Source organism: Neurospora tetraspora (assembly GCF_033439725.1).
Source record: "Neurospora tetraspora strain CBS 560.94 chromosome Unknown B0H65scaffold_2, whole genome shotgun sequence".
Classification (NCBI taxonomy): Eukaryota; Fungi; Ascomycota; class Sordariomycetes; order Sordariales; family Sordariaceae; genus Neurospora; species Neurospora tetraspora.
Genome location: NW_026944384.1, coordinates 1,493,141 through 1,518,624, shown reverse-complemented (window position 1 = coordinate 1,518,624; position 25,484 = coordinate 1,493,141). Strand labels below are relative to the sequence as shown.

At 53.3% G+C, this 25,484-nt stretch overlaps 6 protein-coding genes across 6 annotated transcripts; 3 read left to right on the top strand and 3 right to left on the bottom strand.

The window, feature by feature from the left end:
* The first annotated feature begins 1,446 nt into the window (after positions 1-1,446).
* Positions 1,447-2,701, top strand: B0H65DRAFT_96874 (RlpA-like double-psi beta-barrel-protein domain-containing protein-containing protein). The gene has a single exon (XM_062831623.1). The coding sequence runs from the start codon at positions 1,624-1,626 to the stop codon at positions 2,431-2,433; it is 810 nt and encodes a 269-aa protein (XP_062684005.1). The 5' UTR covers positions 1,447-1,623; the 3' UTR covers positions 2,434-2,701.
* Positions 2,702-5,709: 3,008 nt separating this feature from the next.
* B0H65DRAFT_96675 (uncharacterized protein) lies at positions 5,710-7,560 on the bottom strand. Its single transcript, XM_062831621.1, has 2 exons — positions 7,093-7,560; positions 5,710-7,034 (listed from the first exon to the last, which is right to left on the bottom strand). Exons 1-2 carry the CDS (start codon positions 7,406-7,408, stop codon positions 5,722-5,724), a joined length of 1,629 nt encoding a protein of 542 aa, XP_062684004.1. The 5' UTR covers positions 7,409-7,560; the 3' UTR covers positions 5,710-5,721.
* Positions 7,561-8,004: 444 nt separating this feature from the next.
* Positions 8,005-9,214, top strand: B0H65DRAFT_455652 (uncharacterized protein). Its single transcript, XM_062826248.1, has 3 exons — positions 8,005-8,408; positions 8,476-8,594; positions 8,753-9,214. Exons 1-3 carry the CDS (start codon positions 8,294-8,296, stop codon positions 8,915-8,917), a joined length of 399 nt encoding a protein of 132 aa, XP_062684003.1. The 5' UTR covers positions 8,005-8,293; the 3' UTR covers positions 8,918-9,214.
* Positions 9,215-9,219: 5 nt separating this feature from the next.
* Positions 9,220-12,348, bottom strand: B0H65DRAFT_455650 (uncharacterized protein). The gene has a single exon (XM_062826247.1). The coding sequence runs from the start codon at positions 12,267-12,269 to the stop codon at positions 9,360-9,362; it is 2,910 nt and encodes a 969-aa protein (XP_062684002.1). The 5' UTR covers positions 12,270-12,348; the 3' UTR covers positions 9,220-9,359.
* A 792-nt stretch (positions 12,349-13,140) lies between these two features.
* B0H65DRAFT_96643 (uncharacterized protein) lies at positions 13,141-15,759 on the top strand. The gene is made up of 6 exons (XM_062831620.1): positions 13,141-13,411; positions 13,488-13,672; positions 13,734-13,827; positions 13,907-14,181; positions 14,279-14,640; positions 14,718-15,759. Exons 1-6 carry the CDS (start codon positions 13,270-13,272, stop codon positions 15,658-15,660), a joined length of 2,001 nt encoding a protein of 666 aa, XP_062684001.1. The 5' UTR covers positions 13,141-13,269; the 3' UTR covers positions 15,661-15,759.
* A 1,310-nt stretch (positions 15,760-17,069) lies between these two features.
* Positions 17,070-24,175, bottom strand: B0H65DRAFT_439704 (Oxysterol-binding protein-domain-containing protein; the record flags this gene model as incomplete). The annotated part of the gene is made up of 5 exons (XM_062825436.1): positions 17,070-20,366; positions 20,831-20,870; positions 21,092-23,872; positions 23,975-24,051; positions 24,140-24,175. 5 exons carry the CDS (start codon positions 24,173-24,175, stop codon positions 17,070-17,072), a joined length of 6,231 nt encoding a protein of 2,076 aa, XP_062684000.1.
* Between the last annotated feature and the right edge of the window lie 1,309 nt (positions 24,176-25,484).

Sequence of the window (25,484 nt, the reverse complement as noted above, 5' to 3'; positions counted from 1 at the left end):
ACATCCATGCCCTGGACCTTCTCTTCCGTCTCTATCCGTGCCGCCGTTCGCGGTTTTCCGGACGAACAGGTCGTTCATCCTTAATCCAACATGTTCATTTTTACACTTTTCCTCTCAATTAGCAGTGAAACACCAAAAGGCATATTGTCCCACCACACGTCGGTTCTCAGCCGACTCCTCGCAGGGCGCCACGGTGTTTGGCATTGTAAATGCCTTTGAAGTTCCCCTCATCCAGCGATGCGCTGTGGAACAACGTACGGGACGGACGGCCCCAGTCTGACAAGCTGTCGGGCCTGTGGGCGACAAGGACATCCAGGCACGCGGAGACACGGCAGAATAAAGAATTTTCGAAGAGCGGGGCAGATCGCCGGAGGAGTTCAGCGGCGCGCAGGAGCCCAGCCAGGCCTCGGGATCGCCAGCGACCATGATTGGTTGGAACCATCCCGTTCAGTTGGTTCCTGGCCGTTCCTGACCCAAGAAAAACAGGGGCCCGGCTTTTGTTCCGCGTCAGTGCCTTGCAGGTCAGCTGCAAGGGCCAGCCAGGTCTCCCGCGTCGCTTCTGGTTATGTAAGTTTTTCAATTTCAGCGTCATTGAACTTCTTTGGTACAATGCTACGCCGCCACATTGCGAGATTTGTTAGGTCGCTACATGTCCTGGATCGAAGGACCTGGGCTTGGATGCGGTTCCCCCTCCTCAGCGGTAATCTCGGCGGTAACTCTTCGCGGCCCTACGAAACCACGGCACGTCAAAGAAGCTTTGTGGGACGAATGCAGGACACCTGCAAACATCGGGTGAAAGCAAGGGTCAAGGTCTCTGGTTGGGCTTGAGGGCATGTCGAAAGCAACCGCCAATTCCTTTGTCCAAGGCGCGGCCCACGATGATTTGCTTGATTGCCCGCACTGTCACAATGCTGTTTGGCACTGGACAAGCCAGCGGTCTGCTCCTCGTCGCCAAAACAGGAACCGCACTAACAACTGATCGAGCTTTGGATGGTATCAAACACGTGGTAAATGGGGATGTTTGACAACTCGGTTGGGACGATCGAGTCGGGCCTGGCTAAAGCATCTTCGGTAGGATGGGGCCCAACAGGTGTGAACGGCCCACTCGCATGGGGGCATTCACACGTCCAAGCAGGGGCAGGGGTGAGAAAAAAACAAGGGACGCTTGCCTCCAGCCGGATCATCAGCCTTTTTGGGCCATCCCAGGCGTTGTCATGCTCGCCCGGCGGACCACCCGTCCCCCCTTCATTTTGTTTCCCCCAGCCCTAAGATCGGACTTGTCCTTTCTTTTATAAAGGTTCATACCCGTTCCGTCTCTCCTCGATCCCATCTTTTCACTTCTCACAAGCTCCCCTGCTCTTTGCTGATCGAACCATTTGGGAACATCAGCTGTACATTCCTTCCTCGAGCCGGCTACGAGAATCACCTTCCTTGAATATCAATCTCGACATTGACGATCCTTCACATTCCAACAGCTTACACAGCACGGACAAATACCAAGGATCCTTCTGCCTACCTACACCCTCCCTTTACGGTAGCCAAGACCACCAAGAATCAACCATCAGTTTCTCGTTGACGAGAGACATATCACAATCCTTTTTTGAAACTTCAACCACCATCAACATGAAGTCGACCACTGTTATCATCAGCCTTTTGGCTTCAGTTGCTCTTGCCCAGCCTCGCCACGGCCATTACCACCAAAAGAAGGACCATGGTCACTACAACAAGCGTGCTCTTGTCACGGAGTGGGTGACTGAAACCGTCTATGAGACCGTCACCAAGGTCATTGACGCGACCACCACCCAGGTGATCGTTCCTCCAAAGGCCACTTCAACCCTCATCACCTCCGTCTCGCAGGCCCACTCCAGCGCTGCGCCCGTGGTTCCCGTGGTTCCCGCCTCTTCTCCCAAGGTTGAGGCTCCTCCTCCTGCTCCTGAGACCACCAGCTCTAGCCAGGCCGCTCCTCCGGTTCAGACAGTCGCTCCTGCCCCTCCTCCTCCTCCTCCTCCCGTGGAGAGCTCGTCTGCCCCGGCCCCTGTTGTTCAGCCCGCCGCCGCCACCGTTGCCTCTCCGCCGGCCGTTGAGACTGCCAAGACGGAGTCTATTTCCAGCACTAGCAGCTCTCACAGTGGCGACCTCACCTACTACGATGTCGGCTTGGGTGCCTGCGGTTTCGACGATAACGGCTTGGACATGTCCGACAACATTGTGGCCCTTTCCCACGAGATGATGGGTACCCAGTCCAACGGCAACCCCTACTGCAACAGGAAGGTTATCATCAAGGCCAACGGCAAGACCGTTACCGCTACTGTCCGCGACAAGTGCATGGGATGCGCCTTCAACGACATTGATGTTTCCAAGAAGGCCTTCCTCGACGTCTTTGGCGCCCTTACCGACGGTCGCAAGAATGTCGAGTGGGCTTTCTCCGACTAAAGAATTGGTCACACCATTCAATGCCTTCACAGCAAGGCATTCTCATTTTCGCTTCTCACACAGGCGCGTAAACTCGTTTACCGCGCATTGAAAAAATTGGTTCACGCGGATCTTCTCCAGCGTCTCTTTTGGACAAAGGACGGACCGACTCGCAGGGCGATGATGACTTTTATGACCCTTTCTTCCCAACCCCTTTGTCATGCTTTCTTCTCTTCAATGTCAATTCTTTCTTTGGCAACGGAACATAAGAACAACACACAAAGGGGGAGCGGGACAACCACTTAGAAAGATACCACACACAAAGAAAGGTACAGGACGGAACGGCGACTGGCGCGCGCGGGAACGGATCGGAAAAGAAAAACTTTTGAGGGGCGCGCAACGACAAAAAAGATTGGCGCCGGAACTTTCTTCTGCGATGAAAATGTGGTTTTTTCTCTTTCTTTCTCGAACGATTTGATGACAAAACTTCAAAACTTCTTCAGGTTTATGCCAAAACTTTTTGCCAGGTACATGGTCCTATCTCAAACACACTTATGTCAATCACCATCCATGGTGGTGGAACTGGACAATAAGTGGGCTGAGAGCAGGGAAGCTATCTGTTTCACCTTCTTCTTATTCTGATGTAGATGCTTGCTTAGAAAAACATTGGCGGAGGATTTTTTGGGGATTGAATGAAAATGAGACACATTCACTCTCTTGACAAGACAAGCAAACCTGGTGTTCAATTGCTGCTTCTGTGACATTGGTTTGTGCACTTCATTCCGCTACTAGTCGGCGCCGATTTTGTAGGCCTGACGAGTAATGCCTTCAATTGACGGAGTCGTCGATTGCCCCAGCTTCAGCTCTTCGTATTTGGTGAATATGCTTACCAACGATCTCAAAACCAATACCCCATAAAATCCATCGTCGGAGTTCGTATTTACATCGTCGCGACGTCAAATGGCTATTCTACGTACGTATCATAGCGGAGTGGCTGAGCAGTGATGGCTCCCCAATAACGCCGGCAACGCCAAGAAAAAAAGTAAAATGAGGTCCCGCGGAAATATGGTGATCTAAGCCACCACCGCTCCGAAGCCATCATCACCAACGGCTGAACTAGTAGTGGGCCTGGCCCTGACAATAACGCTTCCAATAACACGGGTAACGGAGATTAATGCGTTTCGAAACTTTTGGTCTGGGGTTGTGAGGAGGCCGCCGAGTTACTGGGTTACCGCTCAGGTTCGATCAATATCGATGATATTTACATTCCAGTGGTTGTTTCCATGGTTTCAACGCTTCGTGCAGCGAACCATCTATCTGCTGGGAACAGCAAAGTTGCTATTTTTGACTTTTTTTCCACAGAAAAAACAATCAAAAATTAAGTCAATATGGCGGTGAAACTTTAGAGAGGTCTTGACATACATCCTTTAACATCATGTCGGTCAATGTTTCTCTGTTCCTATAATTCATCATTTTTGAGTTTCGTCTAAAATGGATGTGACTGACTACAAGCTTGCTTACATTCAGTCATCATGGAGGAATGGATGAAGTTTTTCTCCATCTTTTGCTCGACTCGACTTGCTTTATTGGTGTGCTCCTCACTCATTGTGTCTGTCGGGTTATTATCAACTGTTTGTTGGTTCGCAAGGTGTCTGTCCCTAGAAATATATCTATCTATGTGTTTGCCCTCGTGTATTGTATTGTGATCATGCCGAGTCGAGTGTTGAAATGTGAATGCATTTTCGTGTAGTTGAGTCATTCCAATCCATTGTGATTATGTTGGAGGTGTCCCGTGTCACGTGCGGCCAGCCATGGCTCCCTTCTCCCTTCACTGGCCATGGCCCCACCGCACAGGGACCTCCCTTGCCCTACTTTTAGACCTCCAGACTTTACACACAGTCTGACCTCTACTCTACTCAATACATCACCATCATCATTGATTCGTTCGTTGTCGTTCAGCCTATTCACAGATTACCTCCAAAGTTCGAGGGAAAGAAACATATGAAGTATATATATATATATACGGCATGTCTACCTAAGAAATAGGTCACCACACACACTTTGTCGAGGTTGCTTTTGGTTTTTCTCCAGGTAGAAACATGGAGTGATGTATGCGGTGAATAGGTACGAAGTGATCTCGACAAATAAATAAAAAAAATGTTGACGTGAATGGGAAAATAAGTGGCTTCAACTACCTAGCGAAAGCGAAACATGTTCTGCAATTTGAATACACATCGTTCGGAACAACACTCTGGAGACATTTGCGAATTACACAACAAAATCTAGAAGTTATGACTTTGGCAACTTATTAGGAACGGCACTACACCCGTGCTCGTCAATCTACCTATCCTACCTATCCTTCACCCTCCCGATGAGTAGTGAGTGTCTGATCTTGTTCCGTCTCTGGAATATTGGGCTACGCTCCTTCCTTCTGTTTCAACTGAGCTTCCATAGTACACCGTCGGTCGGGTCTTATTGCGCCTGACACTGCGCCGCGTTTGAGTTAAGTAGACACTACTTACTAGGCCACTTGGAGGATGGAGTAACCCAGTAAATAGACGAAAGGAGCGTCATAGCCGTGGCCGTCTTGGCGTTCTCGGTCTTTTTTTTTTTTTTTTTTCCATGAGTAGAAACTCGGTCACGAACCTGAAGATGAATCACGATACTCTCTGTCTGGTAAACTATCCTTCGTTCCCTCTTATCTGCACCCCATACACCTTTTCTCCAAAATTCTCAATCCCCCATCACCAACGTCACTAGCAAGGTTCTCACCTCAAAGACACATCCGCATCACCACTCAGCAACCCACACAACGATCAGCTGATGCAAATAAACACTTTCATAACCTATATAAAGGATATAATATGCACTTAAGACTACCCACTACTAACCTCCTAGCAAGACACCACTGCAAACTTTGCAAGCTTTCTCAGGCATAAACCTGAATGCGAATGATAATGATAATGATGGATGAATGCCAAAGAAAACCTGTAGGAGAATGAGAATCGAAAACAGCCCATCCTATCCCAGCCAGCCAAACTATCCAACAACCCAAACCTGAACGTATATAAAGATAATGCTTATCGACGACAAACGCATGCATGCTTTTTGTTTTGAAAACAGCCAACCGCGCAAAACCCAAGAAATGAAGTATAAGGAATACTGTCCCCGTTTCTGTCCCTGCCCATGTCGTGTCCATATCGTGTGCAGTCCAAACTTTGTCTCCCCCTCTTATTATCATGACCGAGGGTACTGTTACTGTGTCCCCCCTCGTCGAGCCTCATGAGCCAGTAAGCAAACCTAACCAGCCTACTTTGTCTGAGCATCACCATGATTCGGCGCCGGCGGCTGTGCCGGTCCCGAACTGTCCACTCCCTGCCAGCTAGGATCCCAGCCCTTATCGGTATCCACGCCGTACTTGGTCTCTCCCTCAACGACCATTTCCTTGACATCGCTCCAATACTCAAGGCGCCTGACTTCCTCGTCGGCTCTCTTGACAGCCTGGTGGAGGTTTTCTTCTCGGCGAGATTGTTTCTCCTTGAGCTCTTCGGGGCTGAGGGGTGGTGATCCAGGCGAGGACATGGCTCCGTCTGTTGGAGGAGTGGCATTGTCCTCGGTGGACTTGCCCTTGTCCTTCTTCTCCTTATCTTGCTTCTCTTCCAGTTCCTTCTCTTTCCGCTCCCGCTCCTCAACAGCCTTGTCATAGACCTCCGTAAGTCTCGCCAACAGCGCCCGTCTCGAAGCCTGGAAAATGAACATGGACATGATATCGTGCATAACGCCCGCCAGTCCTTCCAGGTTATCACCGGCGTGCTCCAAGTAATTATTCACCGCCTCGATCTTCTCGCGATCGATCCTGCACTCCCTCAACACACAAAGCAGCTGCTCGACATCCTCAATATCCTCCACCATCTCATCCTCCTCCTCATCAAGCGCCTCCGAAATACTCCGCATGCTCGCCCGACTGCGCCTTGAGTTCATCTGCGTGCTAGCCCTACTGGGACTGCGGCTCTTGCTGCGTGTCCTGCTCCTGCTCCGGCTCCGGCTCCTCTCCCTGTTCATCTCCGCGGAGGCCCGGACGGTGAAGTACTCCGGGTTCAGCATGGACGGGTCCTGTCCCTCATGCAGAACGTCATGCCCAGCTGCTTTTTTCACACGTTTCCGTATCCATGCCTTCCTTCTTACAAAGGAATTCCACCCTTTGGGCCGGTGCCATGAGAATTTCTTCCAGAACGCAAAGCTGTACTCCCACCCTTCTTCATCGGCGTAGTCCTTCTCGTGGTTGACGCGCCATTCAGCCCACGCCCACTCCCATGACGGATCGGGAACCTGCGCGTTGGTGATGTCCATTGGGGAGGCTGAATGATGCTTGTTGGTCCATGGTGGCGTGTCGAGGGGGCCGAGGGCTTTGGAGGAGAAGAGGGGGATGCCGCAGAGGAAACAGCCGCGTTGGTTTTCGTAGAGGATGTCGATGGCGGATTCGGGGGTGGTTAGGGATTTTCGGCGGGTGCTGCCATTGGTCTCGCGGGAGGCTTTGGAGGCCTTCGAAGCCTTGGAGGGCTTGGACTTGAGAGATGGAAATGATAGTTTGCGTTCGACTTGGTCGGGGTCGGGGGTGGGTTCTGGTTCGGTGGTGTTAGTATCGTCATGGGACCCGACGGTGGATAGAGTTGGACTTACGTTGGACATAGACGGACGGACCATCCGGCGGTGCTGTAGCCTTCACGTCACCGTCTGCGATTTCGACGCGATGTGGAGTAGCATCTCCGTCCTCTATTCCGGATCGGGAGTCGGTAGAGACGGAGAGCCGTTTCTGTCGGCGGGAACCGGAAGGCTCTGCTTCTCCATTTGTGTTTGTGTGCGCAAGAGATTCTCTGGAACTAGCTGGCGAAACGTCTTCCTTGTTTACCAAGGTGATTTCATGGTCGAAGTCGCTGTCCTTTGGCGGAGCTACGCGACGAGATGAACGACGGTGACAACGACGGATTTTGGGCATGGCTACTCGGTCACAACAGCCGAGCTGTATGTAACAATATGGATGAGGACAAAGACATCAAAGTACTATGGCGTAGGGGTCGGAGCCAACGCCGTGGAGACGCGCTCTCTGGGGTCAAACGTCGTGTGTTTCTTCTTCTACCTACTGCTCATAGACACGGACATCCGGATTGGAGGGTTCGAGAGTGGACGGCAGCAGGCAAGCAGGCAGGCAGGGCGTTTGGCTTGCAGACGGGAGTGATGCAGGTTTGGATGCTCGACTGGGACGCCGACTGGAACTGTGAGGAACGATACATGTTCCAAGGTCAGCGCTGGGCTGGACTCCCGTCTGGAGGCTGGTACCAAGAGTCTCTATAGCAGGCGCAACTGTAGGGCCCTGTAACTTTTGGGTTCATGTGCTCAATCAGGCGCGTCCACCCAATGATGTAATTCGTCTAGGCAGGTGTCCACACTGGCTCCAGTTGAGCTTCAGGGCTTACCTTAACCAAACAAGTGGGTCCAGATCTAGTCTTGGCATCCACGCGTTTCCCCACTCTATCAAAGGCCCCGCTCAGGGCCAGAGCGACCTACGTCATGAATTCATGATTGAATGGCAGATGGACGGAAGGCACACAGCAGCGTTGACAAGCACGCAGGCAAGAAGCAGCTCCAACCTGGAATTGGAGAATTACGGGACGGGAAGTGGAAAGATGAAGGGATGACATATGCATTCTGCGCATTAGAAGGAGTATATAATATCGTCCGTCGTCTACCTTAGCCAGACCACTTACATCAACAACACAATAACCAACAATAACACAAACAACCACTCTCGCGATAATCGCAACCACGCAATAACAACACCAACAAACACTTCACCTTTAACAACACCACCACAACATCCAAAATGCCTCCTAAGTCTCGCGTTCTCCCCATGCTCGGCGCCGGCGTTGTCGGTATCGGCGGTTACTACATCTATAAGGCCGGCGGGAAACCTTCTGCTGCTGAGAAGAAGTTTGAGGGTATGTACACCATCTTTAAATTATGATCCTTTTCTTCGGCACGCGATACTAACAAACCCCCCAACAGCCGACATGCACCGCGGCGCCGCCAAGATCAAGTCCGAGATGCCTCGCTCTTCGCAGACCGACGCCCGCCAGGAAGGCGCCCAGTACGGCAAGGAGATTGGCAGCAAGATTGATGAGGCTGTAAGTTTACATTCTCTCCCCTCTTCCTCTCCCTTCCATTTCTAGATCTAAAGATTTTCCCATTTTGCTCCCCTTCCCGCCGGCCACCATCACTACCAACCACATCATCGCAAAGTTGGATACTGGCTGGATACTAACAGAAACGCGCAAAACAACAGGTCTCCCAAGCAGACAAGACCTACTCATCAACCAAGTCCCAAGCCGAGGCGCTCGCCAAGGACACCAAGGCCGAAGCGCTCAAGAAGATCGACCAGTTCGATCGCACCGTGGAGCAGAAGGCTGCCGAGGCCAAGTCTTGGTTTGGTAGCGGTAACTCCAAGTAAACAACCAACTATGAGAAAAGATGGAAAGCAACAACATGACAACACAATCCAGCATTGTCGGCGGAACAAAAGGCGTTTTGATCATAATGATGAAGGGTTAATGATATCATGAATGAGTTGGGGGTTAAGGTTTACTTACTACGCTATGCATCAATGGATGCAATGCATTGACAACACCATGGATATGGTGTGTTTTTCCTCTGGGTTTTCTAGGACTTATTAGGACATTTGGAGGGCTTTATGACAAGAAGTTAATTCGAATAATGCGAACCATCAAACAAAGACACCGATGCTGATCATGATTGACCGTGGCTGTGACTGATTCAATTCAACTTTTGCGCTGCTCTATTCATCCATACCTGATGACCCAGCGTTGATCAACCCTCAACCCTCAACACCATATTACCATCACAAAGTAAACAACCCCCTATCTCCCTCCACCTCAAGACAAAGTCTCCGCCACCAACTTCAACACCTCCTCCGTCTTCCTCCCCGCATTCCTCGGATCCTTCGCCACCCTCGTCCACTCCTCACCATGCCTCGGATCATTGAGAACACACTTGGCCACCAAATCCGCCCTCTTCTCCTCGGTCCCATGCTGCACCAAAAACTTGTAATACCACGCCCACGTATCGCCCACATCTCTGTCCAACAACAGCGCCTTCTCGAACCAGTTCTGCGCCCGATCCAGTTTTCTCTCCGCCCACAAGATCCTCGCCGCCGTAACCAACAAGATCGGGTCGTCTTCCACTTTCTTGACGGCTTCTGCGAGCAAGGATTTCCGCTGCGTGCGCGGCTCTAGATTCAAAATCCTTTCCGCCCACAGCAGTCCTGACTTGGGCATCTGCTGGAGTGCTTGCGCCATGAGCGACTTGGCTTGGTTGAGGTTGCCCGCGCGCCGCTCGACGCGGATGAGTTCCGTCCAGAGCTCGGGGGACTTGGGGACGGCTTGGCGGGCGCGGTCGAGGACCGAGCGCGCCTTGACCACGTTGCCGGCCTTTTCTTCTAGACGCGAGTACAGCAGCCAGAGCGGGATGGACGAGGGGACGGCGCGGACGCCGGTGCTGTAGGCTTCCCGCGCAGGGCCAAGTTGGGCGAGGTCCTCGTAGATTTGGCCCTTCATCATCCAGAGTTTGGGCTTGGAAGGGAAGAGTTGTAAGGCCTGTTGGACCAGGTCCAAAGCAGCCTCGTTGTCGCCTTGTTGGCGCTCAAACGCCACGGAGCGCATCCACACGCGGTCGGTGGGCGCGTTCTGGCGCGCGGTTTTGAGGAGTTCCCTCGCCTTGTCGATGAACCCGTTGTCGGCTTCCAGCTTGACGGCCGCCAGCCAGATGTCCTCGCTGTCCGGGTTCTGCTTGAAGGCGCGGGCCAGGACGAGGCGGGCCTCGTCGACGCCCGCCTCGGCGGCTTTCTCGCGCGCGAGCATGAGCCAGAAGACTTCGTAGTGCGGGCAGGCCTCGACGGCTTTCTCCAGGGCGTGCCAGAGATCTTCCTTGCTGCCATGGTTGCGCTCCAGATCGATGGCGGCCGTGTAGAGGGATTTCGAGTTGGGGAAGACGCGGATGGCGTAGGCGTAGATGGCGCGCGCCGTGGCGAACTTGTCCCGGTTGATGGAGGCGCGTGCGTCTTCCATCCAGAGCTCCTTGCGGTCGTCGTCCTCGTCCAGACCCCAGCCGAGCGTTTCTTCGATGATGTTGCTGCAGGTGATGACGGCGCCTTCTTCTTCGCACTTTTCCGCTTCGGCGATCCATTCCTCGCGCTTGGGCATGGCGTTTTGCTTGGCGAGGAACTTGACGGCGTTCTTCATCACTGGACGTCTCTTGCCTTCGCCTAGTTGTTCCTCCAAGCGGGCGGCGGCGATCCAGAGTTCGTGCGAGTTGGGAACCTTCTTGACGGCCTTGTTGAGAACCTTGCGGGCGTTTTCGGGGGTCTCGAGACGGGCCAGTGCCAGCCAGAGGTCGAGGGACTCAGGGATGAGCTCCGTCGCCTTGGCCAGTAGAATCCGGGCGTCTTCAACGTCCTCCTCCAGGTTGACAGCCTCCTTCCATAGTGCTTCGGACTCTTGGTTGTGATCGAGAGCTCTCCGAATAACCTTCTTCTTCGACCTTGGATCGTTTTCGAGCTTCATCGCTTCCACCCAAAGTTTGACCGAGTGTGGGTTGGCTTGAATAGCCTGTGCCGCAATGACCTTGGCGTTCCGGTTGTCGTTCAAATGAATGTTTTCGAGCCAGATATCCTCGCTCTTGGGGCAGTGTTCGCAGCCCTTTGCGATCAAGCTGCGGGCAGCACCAGGCTTTCCAGCCGCAATCTCCAATCTAGCCGCGGCAATCCAACTGGCTGCCTGTTTCGGGTTCGAGTCGACGGCCGACTTGAGCATTTTCCTGAACTGCTCGATGTCGCCAATACTCTGTTCCGCACCCTGCATACTCGACAAGGATGTCAAGTAGCCCTTGGGGTCAATACTCGTCGCGCTTCCCGCCGTTGCCACGGTACTCGACTGTGATTGCTGTTCCAAACGCGCCCTCAACACCTTGTCGCGGGCCGCGCCGATCTTGGCAAAATCTGTGACTGTGCCATCCTTGTTGACCCCCTCGGTAGCGGTGCCGTCTTCTGCAACGGTGGTTCCGAACTGGCCGGAATCTCTCGCGGCAGCGAGGACACTGTCAGGAACGGCATAGAAGCGCTCCATGCGCGCCTGGCGTGCCCTCTTGGTCCTGCCGGTAAGGTCCTTGGGATCTGGTAGGTTTGCCCATTCTTCGTCGGTGACCGTCTCGAGCGCTCGTTTAAGGCCGGCGAATTGCTGTTGGATCTTTGGGTTCTTTCGTTCGTATTCTAATCGTTCGGCTTCTTCTCGTGCTTCCCTGTGAAAATGCGATTTCTGGTCGGTACTTTGCTTTTCATCTATCTTGACCGATAAACCACATGCTTGTTTGACTGGGAGGGTGTGTTGGGGGAGGGGAGGGGCGGCTTGTGAATGGATGTAGATGTCAAGTGATGTATAGGAAGTGATAACTAACCTTTGCTTCTGTCGCCGCTTTGCCATCCTGTCGTCTACCTCTTTCCATATCTGATCTGCCTCCTCATCGTCCTTTTCGTATATGCCACCGGCAAACAAACCGACCTCGTTGTCGGGATCCTGATACCGGCCATCGTCGTCGTTGTCGTCGTCCTTGGCCTCGGTCAGGCCTAGCTGTGCAGATCTCTTCGCAACGGCCGCCTTGATCTGGTCTTCGCTAGGACCCTCGCGCGCGGGACCAAGATCGGATCGTGTCGTGAAACCCGTGGCACCACGACCGAGACCGGCGACGTAGTTCTCAGGCGCAGGCTGGCTAAGGAAATCCCGTCTAGACATGGCGACGGTTATTCAAGAGAATGTGGTTGTAAATGTATTGTAGACACGCGGTGCCTGGGGTTGTGACCGTGGTGGCCGTAGAGGTAGCTCCAAACATTTAAGTTGGCGGCAAAATACCGGCAGGCTGCAAGTACGAATGGCCCCCGGTCCAGGCACTCTTGGCGCTTGAAGGCACAGTGCTAATTAGCGAGTCTATGACTCGGTCCACTTTTTGTCGCTTACTAGTACACTGTCAGTTTATTTACTTCCTCCTTTCAATCAACTCCTTCCCTTCCTCTGACCATCACCAGCCAGCGGAGTCATGCCCCTGGTGATTATCGAAGACTGTTAACAACCATGATATGTCAATGCTCCTGCCGTCTTTAACTGAAATGGCCTTGCTTGAGGCGTAAAATGGGACGAGTTCGTGGTACAAGTTTTCTCGCAGTCCCCGCCCGGTTGCTCATCTGTTCTTCGTGTTGCGACATCACCCTCCCATTTTCATTCTTCTTGTACATCTACAACTGTTATGTCTTGCCCTGTTCTAACCTCCACGCTCAGGTTAACGGCAGCGACCGCATCATGCGAGGCGGATAGTCTTTATCAGCCAGAGTCCCACAACACAGATCTTCATGTTCACAAAAGCATGTTGTACAACGACTCACGATGGCTGAGCCTAGACCTTTCCGGCCTTGCAATGAATTCAGGCTGGGGTTTTGTCAGTTGCCGTCCGTCTAGCTTCGGTCTGATAGGACGTTCCTGATCAAATACATAGCGGGATCCGAGTTCGCACAACCGTTCGTAAACAAAGCACTTTCCGATATGCATACAATGTCTCGTGGTGGCTCAAGAAAAGCTACTCGAGCACCGCCCACTTGAATCACGTTCAATGTTCAGAGTCAACGCCCTCCCATTGATTGTTCCAAACCCATAAGTATGGGCATCAAGCTTGCTTCTTCGCTCTTCACAACCACTCACATGTTCGTTCCATACCTCGCTGTTCATCGAATAGAGTTTAGTCATGGAGTCACTGATCAAGAACCCCATGTTTCCTTACAACAAACACTCATCGAAGGACTCTGCGGGCAAAATCCCTTGGAAACCAGGCGGCCTCAGACGTTTCCCCTGGTTTGGGATTATCCCACTGGTCTTTTGTATATGTTGTGAGTACTCGTTCTTACGTCTCTTTTGACACTGCGACTGTAGCCAGATGATGACATTGCTAATTGCAAGAACTAGGCACAGGAATTGCTATAGGAGTCGTTCTCGAGAGTGATGGTGGTCTGGAAAAGGACTGGTCCGGGCTCAAACAACCCGGTGTTCTTTTGGCCTACACGTCAACTCTTGCAAATGCGTTGATGGGGCTTGCCTTTGCCCAAGCAGCCGTGATATTCTTCTGGGTACAAGCAACAACGCCGGTACCAGTTGAGTTCCACCATTTCTCGGTCATCGGTATGATATCAACTGACACAACATGCCTGGCAGATTAGCAGCCTCCATCATAACTGGGCTGGGTCTTCAAGCACCATGGGCGCAATCAAGTCTATTTTCCAGGGAAAGGCGATTCGCGTCAGTTCAGGTTAGCATTCCATTACTTCCCTGCCCCGGTCATGACCACATCCACAATATCTATGGCATCATGACTGACATTTATATAGTGTCTATCCTCGTCACAATCACGGCTCTACTTCGCGGCCCTCTGATACAACGATCATCATCCGTCCAGGTCATCAACGTATCGCAGAACGGCACGATTGATCTTCCGATTACTGTCAACATCAGCAACTTTTGGGCCGGAAAGATGAGCACTTTAGATGACTCTGATGATGGGCAGTTCTCGCCCGGATTTTCAGATGTGATTCGGGACTTCTTAGACAAAGCACCCCTGCGAATTCCAGGAGCACGGTGCGAGAATTGCACCTTGACCATTAAGGTGAGATGTACTTTCTGGATGATATTTTTTTTCAACGGGCTTTCCGTCTTGAGTTCATCTTTTCCTTGCCCATAACTAACTGAGCTCGACGTTTTAGGCTTTCGGCTTCGATGTTATTAACTGCACTGAAATCAGTCCCAACACGGATAAGTATGACCTTGATCCTAAACATCTTCCCAAAAAGCACCAAGAAGGGACGCCTTATGGTAAAATACCGATGTTCCAGTCATCGGTGACTCCAACCATCAACTACAACCTCTCGGAAGACGATTTATGGTCGGTTAGGTGGATGTTCCAGGTTACCACAAGGCGGAAAGCTAATACTGGGTGCACCGGTGCTTACCTCAACCATACATGTTTTCTTAACCCTTCAGCAATGCTGTATGACTTAAGTCTCCAGGGAGAAATTGCGACCTTGCAGTCAAAAAGTTGGAAAAATGACTCTTTTGTAGAGCCCCTGTAAGTCACTACCACTAGCTTTGAGCCCTCCTTCCCCAATCCAAATTCTCAGGCTAACCAAAATTGACATTTCGAAGTGTTATGATAAATCAGGTTTTTATTAATTATCAGGATGTAAAGGCGGGAAATAACTGGCTGCCACTTTCGCAAGTCGGAACTTCACTGTTCAACTCAACTTCATGGCTGAAGTATTACGATCGCGAGTCGTACAGAACATACAATGAAGGACTTATCGCCAACCTATACGCAGCGAACTGGAGTAGCACTGACTACAACGAACCTTGTTATCAATACTTCAACGATCCGATGGATTATATCATCAACAGTTACCGTGAAATAGCCTTTCGAATGTCTATTCGTTCCGCTGCCGATCCTATCTACGATCTGACGGGCGAAATAACCGGCGAACTTGGCAAACAGCTACCCCCCATTATGCAGAAAGGAGTTCCCTACACTCGCCATGCCACCCAAGTACATTACGTTGCAAACATACCAGCCCTCATCCTCGCAGTCATAGTCAGTCTTGCCGGACCACTCGCCACGCTTCTGCTTTTTGGGGGTTGGTGGCGGCTGGGCCGAGACTTTACGATGAGTCCTTTGGAGATCGCAAACGCCGTTCTCCAAAGCGGGAGGTCCAAATCCGAATCATCGGGGGACGACCGCCCAACGAGCATTGATGGATCAGCCGGCGACGATACAAGTATCCAGGATGAAGCACCCGCCGCAAGGACACAGATGAGTTACAACAGCATCAGAAACGGCGATGAACCTCAGCTACAAGGACAATCACTGGCCCATGTCTTCGCCGGTTGCAGCGGCAACGCTTCAGCTGACGAACTAGCCAAGCATTTCCGCCACCGCGGCCGAACGAAGAACCCCAATGATGGGGATGAGGAAGAGGAGCCGAAGGTTCAGTACGGCGTGGTAGAAAGCCAAACGGGGGATTGTCTTGCTTTTACTGTGGTAACTGGCTCACAGGGGGCTGCTGTTCGTCGGCCTTGGAAAGGCGAGACGTTGTAGCACACACATCAGCACCCCAAAACATCACATCCTATTTCAACTTGTCCTTGGATTATAAACAGAGCTTGGAAAGATAGTAAGCACGTACGACCATACCCACTGGAAAACTCGGGATCCCGTCCGCTCTCCCATAGATAAGCCAGTGAGGGCCAGACTAGTAGTTGGGTCGGTGACGACCAGCGAATCCCTGGTGTTGTATGTTCTTTTTTTCTCTTCCTCCATTTCTTTTTGGCTCTGCTTTCCTTCTTATCCAGATCACCACATCTTGGAACTGGCTGGAGCGAAAGGATATGATGGGTGTCACTCAGTGTTATTTATTGTTGTTATCAACGCACAGTGTCTACCTACCTATCCCTCCCCCGGTCCCCCAGACCACTTATTTTCAAGCTTAACAACGGTATACCCATCCATTCCCGCACCCAGCGGGCATTCTCAATACCACCCGTCGTGTCTCCCTCCCAAGTGCAATAATCCATTATCTGGCCTCCGGTTTGTGCGAGCGACGTGTTCACTATATTTTTCAGAGATCAATCACAATTAGCAAAGCTCTTGCGAAAAAGCCACCAGACGAAGACAGATAAAGAAATAACAGAAAAAAACAAAAAAAAAAACTCACGCCCAAAATCCTCTCCGCCTCCGCCGCGCCGTATCAGCCAACGTCCCACTCAACCTCGCCGCCCGAGCCGCTCATCCACAGCGTCGTCGTCCCCCCCCACTAGGTAGTAATCGTGTAGTACTTCTCGCCTTGAGCCTTGAGCAGCCATCTCGTTGATCACGTTGATGGCGTCGCCCATTGCACGTTGACGCGCGAGACTGCGCTGCTCCATGGGTCACCGGCGCGTTTGGAGATCTTTTCTTCTTCGGTGGAAGAAGTTTCGGTGGAAGAAGTAGAGGTAGAGTTGATGGAAGCGTAATAGGTATGCTTCTAGGACCTCTTCGGGGGTTAGGGAGGGCTATGGCGGAGGGGTTGAGGAGGTCTTCTACCCACGGCATTCGGAGAAGGTGAAGGGTTTGGTTTCGGAGGAGGAAGAGGGGGAGGAGGAGGGGAAGGAGGAGGAGGAAGGGGAGTCGGTTGAGGGGGTTGAAGTGGTCGAGACGGTGGTGGGAGCGGCGAGGGAAAGGGCGGTGAGGGCGAGGGCGAGGGACTTTGTGGTGACCATTTTGAAGGATGTTGTTCTTTTTGAATGTCGAGGGAGTTTGGAAGAGGAGGATGGAGGATGGAGGATGGAGGATAGGGGATGGATGAGTGACAGACAGACAAATGATGGAAACTGAGAGCGTAAGAAACTATGGTTTATAGATCCCTTCCGAATATACTTGTACAAGAACTAGTTTACACTACCTACTACGCTTTCCTCATCACACACACATACACAAATCTCATCCCTCAGCTCAGCTAGACCAGCTCTCTACAGATCTGCTAGATCCTCCCACTTCACCCTCTTCTCCGACGACGACGGTAATGGTGGTTCAACACCGGCTTCTTTTGTCTTTCTCTCTTTCGATGATTTTGTGGGTGTCTTCGTTGACGGTGGTGATGATGTCGTTGGTGGTGTGGAAAGTGTTGGCGGTATCGTTGGTGAGGTCTTCTGCGCTTCTGCCACTGGTGCTGGTGCTGGTGGTGTCTTGGGCTTGCTTGGTGTCGCTTTCCTTTCACCCCTCTTATGAGCTTCTTCTTGTGGTGACCCCCCAGCCTCGACCTCAACCTCAACCTCAGCCTCAGCCTCAACCGTGGCAGCCGCAGCCGCGGTCGCGGCCGCGGGTTGTTGCTTTTGTTCCCTTGTAACAACAACCTTCTTCGACTTTGGAGGAGAACTAGGCTTGGGCTTAGCCGCCGCCGCCGCCGAGGCCGCCTCGTCAACACTGGCGTTCTTAGCAGCAGCAGCAGCCTCACCATCACCACCACCACCGCCAGACCACTGATCCACAGCCTGCCTCCTCATCGCCGTGCCAAACGCCATCGCCTCTTGCACCTCTCCATCTCCATCCCGATCACCTTCTTTAACTCCAACCTTCTCAACCCCCCTCTTCATCGCCTCCCTCTCCCTCATAAACAACCTGCGCACCTCGGCAAACGCCGGTTTGGTTCTTGACTGTGTCGGGATTTCGATCGGCTTCATTAGCTCTTCAACGTCAAGCCTGTCGAGCCCGTCTTCCCTGAGGGCCAAGTGAAGCTCGCGATCGCGCTCGAGGGCTTGCTGGAGGAGGGAACCGATGGGTGCGGAGGGTTCGAGGTGGAGGAATTGGGAGGTGAAGGACCAGGATTGGAAGGAGCCGTAGATGTTGCCCCATGTTATTGGTTCTGTTTGTTCGGAGGAGTGGGACTGGAGGATGTTGTGATTGGGGTTGGGTTGGGATGGGTTGGAAGAAGTGGGTGATGATGATGATGATGGGGGTGTTGTTGGGCTGGAGGAGTCCACGAGGGATTGAGATTGGAACCAATCCCCCAACGCGGTCGGTATTCCTTCATTATCCTCCTCTTCCTGTTCGGCCATCTCTTCCACCCCCCGCTGGTGTTCCTGCTCTCCCTTAGCAATACCAGCAATAACCTTCCCAAACACCTCCTCACCACCATTCGCCTGAATAAACTCGCCTATCAAGAGCTGTCTCAAAAACTGCACCCTCTCCTCATCCCCTAGTTTGAGTCTCCTCACCAACTTCTCCTTCTTTAGTTCCGTCTCGTCCATCGCCAACAGGTTAGTCCCCCTCCGCCGCATCTCGGAGGTTGTAGCGTTCACCAGGTGGGCATACCGCCAGATCGTGCTGAGCACATGCGGCTTCTTTTGCCAATTAGCCAGGTCGAAGAGGATGTCGCAGGCCATCTTATCCAGCTTCAGCGGCGTTTTCGTGTTGTTGTCGGCATTGTGACCCTCAAACAGCTGGATGAACTCGACTGCCAAATCCAGTTTCCTCTGCGCCTTGCAGTGCGTGAGAATGGTATTGACAGTGACTTGATCCGGGTACGCAACCAGCTCGCCGGTGAAGATTAGATCGAGCAACTGCCGGATCTCGGCGAACTTGGAGTAGGAACCAAACACGTGGATGATCTTGTTGATTGCGTCGATGGAGACCCATTTCCTTTCGCGGCCGTAGAGTTCGTCCTGCTTTGCCAAGAAGGTCGGCACGTCCCAGCGCAACTGAACGGCGCGGTACGCATCGTGGGGCGCCATCTCGTTGGCGATCATGCGCAGCGCTCCGTGGGCGTTGAACAGGCCCCTGTCGTTCATGGCTTGCAAGACGTAGCGCTTGACTTCTTCTGCTTCGAACATGCGCAGGAACAGAATCCAGGTGCGCAGGTTAGGCTGGTACCCGCGCGTGACCATCAGGTACAGGACCTGGCTAAACCGATACAGCGAGCGGGTCTTGACGGCCGCTTCGGCGAGGATGTTGAACACTTCGACGTCCAATTGCATGCGCCGCCCGCTTTGTGCGTAGTTGAAGAGGGAAAGCAGCTCGGGCCGCCAGGTCTCGCCGCCGCGGGTCATGTAGTGCAGGGCCATCTTGAAGGCGGCGTTGGAGACGAACTGGGCGGCGACTTCGTCGTTGAAGACGGCGACAAGCTGTTCGATGACGGCCAGTTCGTGCCGGCCGTGTTCGGGGTAGAGCTTGGAGGCCAGGCTGGGGGGCATGCGGGATTTGATCAGGACGTCGACGTATTCCTCAAAGGTCTTGCGGGTCCATTCTTCCGGCTTGGGAAACTCGTCGGCGCGGATGTTCACGTTGTAAGGCGCTAGCGGAGAGGGTGTGCGGCGGGCGTAAACGTATACGCTGGGCGCGGGGAGGGAGAGGTCTTGGCCGGCTACTTTGCCGTCCCATAGCACCTCTTCCGTGTCCTGGGTCCTGGAAATGACGGTGACCCTCCTCGTCACACTCAGAATCTCGTCGATGGCGGTGTTCACCGAGCGGTGGTAACCCTTGAGAATCAAATACGGGTCGTGGTCCTCAGTCCCTTCCTCGTAACCGGCGTCCCCATACCTGTATAGTACCATCCTGCAGCCGGTTCGAGACTTGATATCCCACACACTCCACTCGCTGTCGGACAAGAGCCGGGGCGCGGTCTCGCGGGGCATGATCACCTTGACGGTGTCGGCAAACTGCTCGGGGAGGCACATGGGCGTCCATTGATAGAGCTTTCGGAGAGTGGCGCGCCAATCTGACAGGTCGGTAGGTACCCTAGTTCCCAACACCTTCTTTTGACGGGCGTTGTCCTTCCTGTGACTCCTCACGCTCCCTCGTGTCTCGTACTGGTCGGGATATTCGGTGACGGGTCTGACGAAGACGGATTCGAGCGCAGGATGGGCGCGGACCGGAACTTTAGCTAGACGGTTGACCAGACCGGGGCCTTTATCTCGGACGTTCCGGGCTCGTGTTTGAGCTTGTTCTTGAGCTTCTCGGGGTGGTGGTGGTGGTGGTGGTGGTGATGCTCGTGATGGGTCTGTTGGTGTTTTGTATTCGCCAGAGTCGTGTACCTCAGTAGTAGTATGCTGCACATCGTTGGCCTCGAGCTCGTCGTGACTGTGTATGTCCTCAGACTGAGACTGGTCGGAAAGCGGCAGCCGGCTGTGGAGGGCGCGAAGAGTAGATCTGCTGGTGGGAGCTGCTCTAGTTAGTGCTGGGGCACACTCCCTGGGAATCAGGGAGAGCCCGCGAGCGCCATTGGAATTCGACAAGGCTCTCCATAGCTGTTTGACTCCCAGGGACATTGGCTATAACACGGGCATTTCCGTACGGCGCTTTCCTCGCAGCCGCCGTGTTGAATCGTGGTCGGAGTCGTTGTCGCGTTGCGCTGGTTCGGGTACTTCTTCGCCTGGCTTCTGCTGCTGTGTGCTTGTCGCGGAATTTCGGTGATCGTCGTCAGGTGTTATGGCCGTATTATCGATAGTTGTCTCGATTGCCCTAAAGCTCTGTATACTCGAAAAAGGACTGTGGACAAGATGCGCGCCAAACTAGAGTCACTGGAAATCCCAAAGTGTTGAGAGGTATCGGCGGGCACGGGCCACTCTGATGTTTCTCAAGCGGGGATGCTGTTCAAAAATTTGGCTCAATTCCGTCCATCCATCGGGCCCGGTCCCGTTTCCCCACTTTCTCCCGCGGACTTGCAACGGCATGGGCTCGGCCTTCGGTGGATTCGTCCGGACGTCACGGCGGGTGCGACTACAGTACCACTTACTGTGCACCTCCCTCCATCACTGCACCAGTCAACAAACCCCCTTTTTCATTGAATATTCATAGTGATACTTAATATAGGTATAGTAACCAAAAAAAAAAAAAAACATAACATGCTTCGCTCTCGCACGCTGGCTGGCTTTTCAGTACCTACTAAATTAGATATTGCCTCCTCACGGACCCCATCGCATCACCAGATTATCCCGAAAAGATATCCAGCACCCCAGTCCACTGCCCACCACCCTTCGCCCTCTCCTCCCAATACCCCTCCTTTCCGCCCTTCAACTTCCACACCTCCTCACCGTCCTGGCCCGTAGCCACCTTGACGAACCACTTCGGCTTATATTCCTCTCCTCCCTCCTCCATCTCCTTCCTCCGCACTCTCTGCGCCTCCTCCAACTTGACTTTCCACTCTTCCGCGGAATCCAAATCTCCTTGCTCGTGGAACCGCTGGTCGGGACGCAACCTGCTGTCCGTAGGCGGCAGTTTGCCCTTCTCCAAAGGAGTGATCTCGTTGAGCGACGCAGCGAAGGTCGTAAGACCGTAGGTATTCGCCGCGTTGGGAACTAGACTGCCTGCCTTCCAGATCTCCTTGCCTCCGGGAACCGTCTTCAAGCTGCTCGTCCAAGTGCCTGTGAGCGCCTGGCCGGTGTTGGACCCATCTGGACCGAACGTCTCAACGTGAACTTCCTCGCCTCTGCCACCGAACATGCCCTTAGCCGAGCGGAACTCGACGACAGCCTTGGCGCCCGAAGTCTCGTTGTTGACGTTCATGCTGCCGACGGGCTCGACGTACTTCTCACCGTAGACGACGTTGCGGAGGAAGACGGTGGCGATGTGCCAGCTGTAGAGCTCGTCGGTGCCGTCGGGGAGGTGCAGGCTGACACGCACGCGGCCTTCAGTGGTGATTTCGGCACTCTTACCCCAAAACTTCTGCGAAGGAGCTGGGGATTGGGAGAAAGACCACAGAGCACTGTCGGCTTGCACCGCGAGGCGTACGGGGCGGTGCGATACCTTTTCAACGAGCACTCTAAACCCACCGGGCACTTCGTTCTCGGAGCGCACCAATTCGTAGGTCTCACCCAACAGAGGGTTGAAGGGCTTGCGCGTAGCACGCTCCTTGGCACGACTGTTGCTGAACTGGGAGACAGCAAAGGCCGTAACATACAGAAGACGCTCTTTCGCGTCAGTCTTCTTGGCAGCCTCCGTGAGAAGCTGGCCGTACTCAAGCTGTTCCGCCATACGCTGGCACAGTGACAAAGGCTCGTTTGAAGAAACAGGCATACTGATCGTACTAAGATCTTTACCCACGTTCTTGCGGACGAACGCGATGAGACTGGGAGGGGGCACCGTTGCAGCAGGAATCGTTGTGCGTCTGGTAACCGTGTCTGTGATAGGCAGTGGCGCCAGAGACTTCGGCTTGACGGGAAACAGACTGTCATGGTTCTCCGTTCCGACGCCTTCAAACTCCTCCTCTTCCTCGACAGAAGAAACTGATGAAGAGTCGTGGATATCGACCTCCTCCGCATCTGAGCCGGGTGTGTCCTCTTCGCTCTGACGAATAATCATAACCTGGTTCTGTCCCGCGCCGCCCGTCTCACCAGCCTCAGCATCAAAGAACTCATCGATAGTAGACGTCGTAGACTCGTAACTCTTTCTAGAAGCCGCAGGTATCATGTTAGGGGGCAGCATCTGCGAAGGGAGCCTTCGGCGCTTATTCTTAGACAGCAACTGCGAAAACTCGACCACAACAGAATCCAAATCGCTCAAGAGAGCCGCACAGTTATCGTAGGTGTTCCGCTCCTCATTAACGGCCGTCGCACTGGTTGGCGATGGCACCGCCAGAGCAGCTCCAGTCGTTGCCTGAACGCCTGGTTGCGCGCCCGGCGAAGCATTGCTGGTCTTGCGCTTCCAGAACGGCCTGCGCGTGTCTGTCGAAGGGGTGAAGTAGGTCTCAGAGTCCTCCGCGATCGCTGGCGTATTAGGTGAGAGCAACGAGGCCTGACTAACACCAGGCGCCTGCTTCTCGGCAGCCATATCCTTAACTAGCCGTCTGAGAGCATCTCTTGTTCCTGCAATCCTGCTAACCAAGGACTCGACTTGCGCCCATTCTCTTTCATCCTCTTGCTGTGCGCTGGGTACGCTCGTGGAGGGTCGCGAAGCCGGTCTGTCAACACCGAGGGATGCGCCGTTGTTAAGTGTCTCCAGACCGCGAGCAATGCGACTGGCCTTTTCCAAAGCCTTGGCCCAGTCGTTGAAGTCCTTCGGACCAGACGCCTTCAAGTGCCAAATCTCGGCGCCAGAATCGATAGTAATCTCGCGCCGTCTCTCATCAGCGGCAATGGCGGCCAAGCTCAAGGGAATAGCTCCTCTCAGGGCAGACGAGTTGCGGTTGTGATAGTAGGATAGTGTGCAAGTCGTAAAGTCGAGAGAGAAGAAGCGGCGGGCAAAACCTTGGCCCTTCTTGCGACGTCTCTTGAGAAGCACACCGACGTGGTAAGTTGCGCCCGGTACAAATCCGCCCTCGCTCCTCGCGTTTGAGACAGCACGGCTACGACCACCGGCGACATGACTGGTCAGACTATCGACCGAGTCGGAGTTGGTGGCGCCAAGTCGGGGGGTAGCACCTGTTCCCAAGCTCGTTCTGCTGGCGTTTGAGCCGGACCCAGCTTGTACGGTAGGCAGATGGTGGGCAGTCTGAGGCGGGGCTCCGGTAGGGTATGTAAGGAGGACGAAGGTGGCCGTCTTGGACGTCTGCTTGGAGAAGGTGTTGTCGAGGACGAGGCCGTACATGCCAGCACTGGTGACGTCGTATGTGCCCACTGTAACCTTGTCGGCCTCGCATTTGCCGTGCCACTTGATGGGTATAAAGCCTTTTTTGGCAAGCTGATCTTGCGCTGTGCTGGCATCTCTCCTGAACAGGCCTGATTTCGCATCGGAGACGGCGGTCTCGGTGGGTGGCTGTTCGGGCGTGGCAGTGGCCTCGAAGGTCTGGGAGCCGGCAGTTGTACCGCCAGTTCCTGGGTGCTTAACGATGGCGAAGTTTCTGTAGTCGAGTTGGTTGCAAGGTCAGCGAATGTTTGAAGCTGGGGCGAGTCGGTGAGGAGAGACGAGGCGGGGAGGTTATGGGATTTGTAGGTATTCGTACATGGACTTCTTGTGTGGTTGAACACTCCATGATATCGTGTGGCCTTCCTCAACCTTGACCCATCGCACAATGTAGGACTAAAGGGGTGAAGAGCGGTTCGTCGGTCAGCAACTGCCGTTCGTGAAGTTTATGGAAGCTTAGCTCGGACATGGTTAGGGAGCGTACCTTGCTGTGAATCTCGAGCTGCTCGATGCCCGCCATGGTTGTAGACTATGATCAGGAGCTTAAGTGTCGTACTATATATGACGGATGCAGGGAAGGATATAGCTCGGACGAATCGACAATGCGACAGTGAGGGTGAATATGGATGGATGCGGGAATCGAGGTCTGATCGTGGTGCCTGTAGAGTGTAGGTAGTCGGAGGTGGGCTGCTTGTAGCCTCCCTGTCCGCCTCTTCAGCAGCTACTCTGAGAGTCGGAGACGAAGGTTCCTTGATCAATGGATGGGTTGGTGATGGAAGCTACCCATTAGCCAAAGCTCCAATGCTGTGGTATGAGACTAGGTTTAGGGGTCTTGTCGATGTTGTGGAATCGAAAGGAGGGAAAAGGTGGTGAACGCGGGAGGTTGGGAAACACAGCACGTCCACGCTCCAGCTGTTCGGGGATGTCAGTGGCAGTCAGTGGCACCCTCCACAGATGGAACCCGTGGACGCTTCTTCGGGCACTTGGAAAGACGGGACGGTACCTTGGAGCGGAGCCTTGGAATTACCGCATGGAGAACCACTAATTAATTCCCGGTTAGCACAGCAGGCACCGTCAACCCACCGTAGCACTCAGTGGCCAGCCGACGGGACAGGGGCGTTCCCGTCTATTGTGTTCAGACCGCCTTCGTCAGGGGGAAACAAAACAAACCGAAAGTCCCCGCCCAGAACATCCAATCCCGACCGCAGCTCCCGTCCCGACCGATATTCGCGGACAGCGGGCAATTCATCAACCGCCGTGCCCGCCGTACATGAATTCTTCAATCTTTGCTCACATCCCTTCTCTCCTTACGTAGCTATGTATCACTTTGTAGATATATGCCTGTAATACCCCGATCCGATCCGACCCGCGTTTCCATCTCACACCGAGAGACATGGCATGGCATGGCATGGCATGGCATCAGGCATGGTCACCCCGACGACGGGACCTGCCATGCTAATGCCTGGAGGTTGCCTAGCGCTCAGCCTTATACAGCCAAGCTTACAGGATCCTGCGGGTTTCCATTGGTCAGAAACAGTTGAGGTGTCGGCAATGTCGGCATCTGTTGTCATCCTGGATGTTTTGTCTGAACGGTTCGGTGTTTTTGCATAACACCGATTCACGACCACAGGTCTTTCTTTGGTTTCTAGTATTTTTGATGATAAAAGATATCATCTGTTCCAAGCGAAGGCACGATGAGGTCACAAAGGCTTCGATGGATAGCCAAACCTGTTGGAACTTTCTCGGTTATCGCCAAGGCATGTCTTGAGTTGTAAACGAGCATTGGCACAGCAACAAAATGGAACGTTGAAAGTAGGAAACAATGTCCA

Bases quoted from the DNA above. Each gene is read 5' to 3' on its own strand.
- B0H65DRAFT_96643 (XM_062831620.1), top strand. From the start codon at position 13,270: ATGGAGTCACTGATCAAGAACCCCATGTTTCCTTACAACAAACACTCA. The intron at 13,673-13,733 runs GTTGAGTTCCAC...CATGCCTGGCAG, and splicing joins AAGCAACAACGCCGGTACCA to ATTAGCAGCCTCCATCATAA. The intron at 14,182-14,278 runs GTGAGATGTACT...TCGACGTTTTAG, and splicing joins ATTGCACCTTGACCATTAAG to GCTTTCGGCTTCGATGTTAT.
- B0H65DRAFT_455650 (XM_062826247.1), bottom strand. From the start codon at position 12,269: ATGTCTAGACGGGATTTCCTTAGCCAGCCTGCGCCTGAGAACTACGTC.
- B0H65DRAFT_96874 (XM_062831623.1), top strand. From the start codon at position 1,624: ATGAAGTCGACCACTGTTATCATCAGCCTTTTGGCTTCAGTTGCTCTT.
- B0H65DRAFT_96675 (XM_062831621.1), bottom strand. From the start codon at position 7,408: ATGCCCAAAATCCGTCGTTGTCACCGTCGTTCATCTCGTCGCGTAGCT. The intron at 7,035-7,092 runs GTAAGTCCAACT...CCACCGAACCAG, and splicing joins TCCGTCCGTCTATGTCCAAC to AACCCACCCCCGACCCCGAC.
- B0H65DRAFT_455652 (XM_062826248.1), top strand. From the start codon at position 8,294: ATGCCTCCTAAGTCTCGCGTTCTCCCCATGCTCGGCGCCGGCGTTGTC. The intron at 8,409-8,475 runs GTATGTACACCA...ACCCCCCAACAG, and splicing joins TGCTGAGAAGAAGTTTGAGG to CCGACATGCACCGCGGCGCC. The intron at 8,595-8,752 runs GTAAGTTTACAT...GCAAAACAACAG, and splicing joins GCAGCAAGATTGATGAGGCT to GTCTCCCAAGCAGACAAGAC.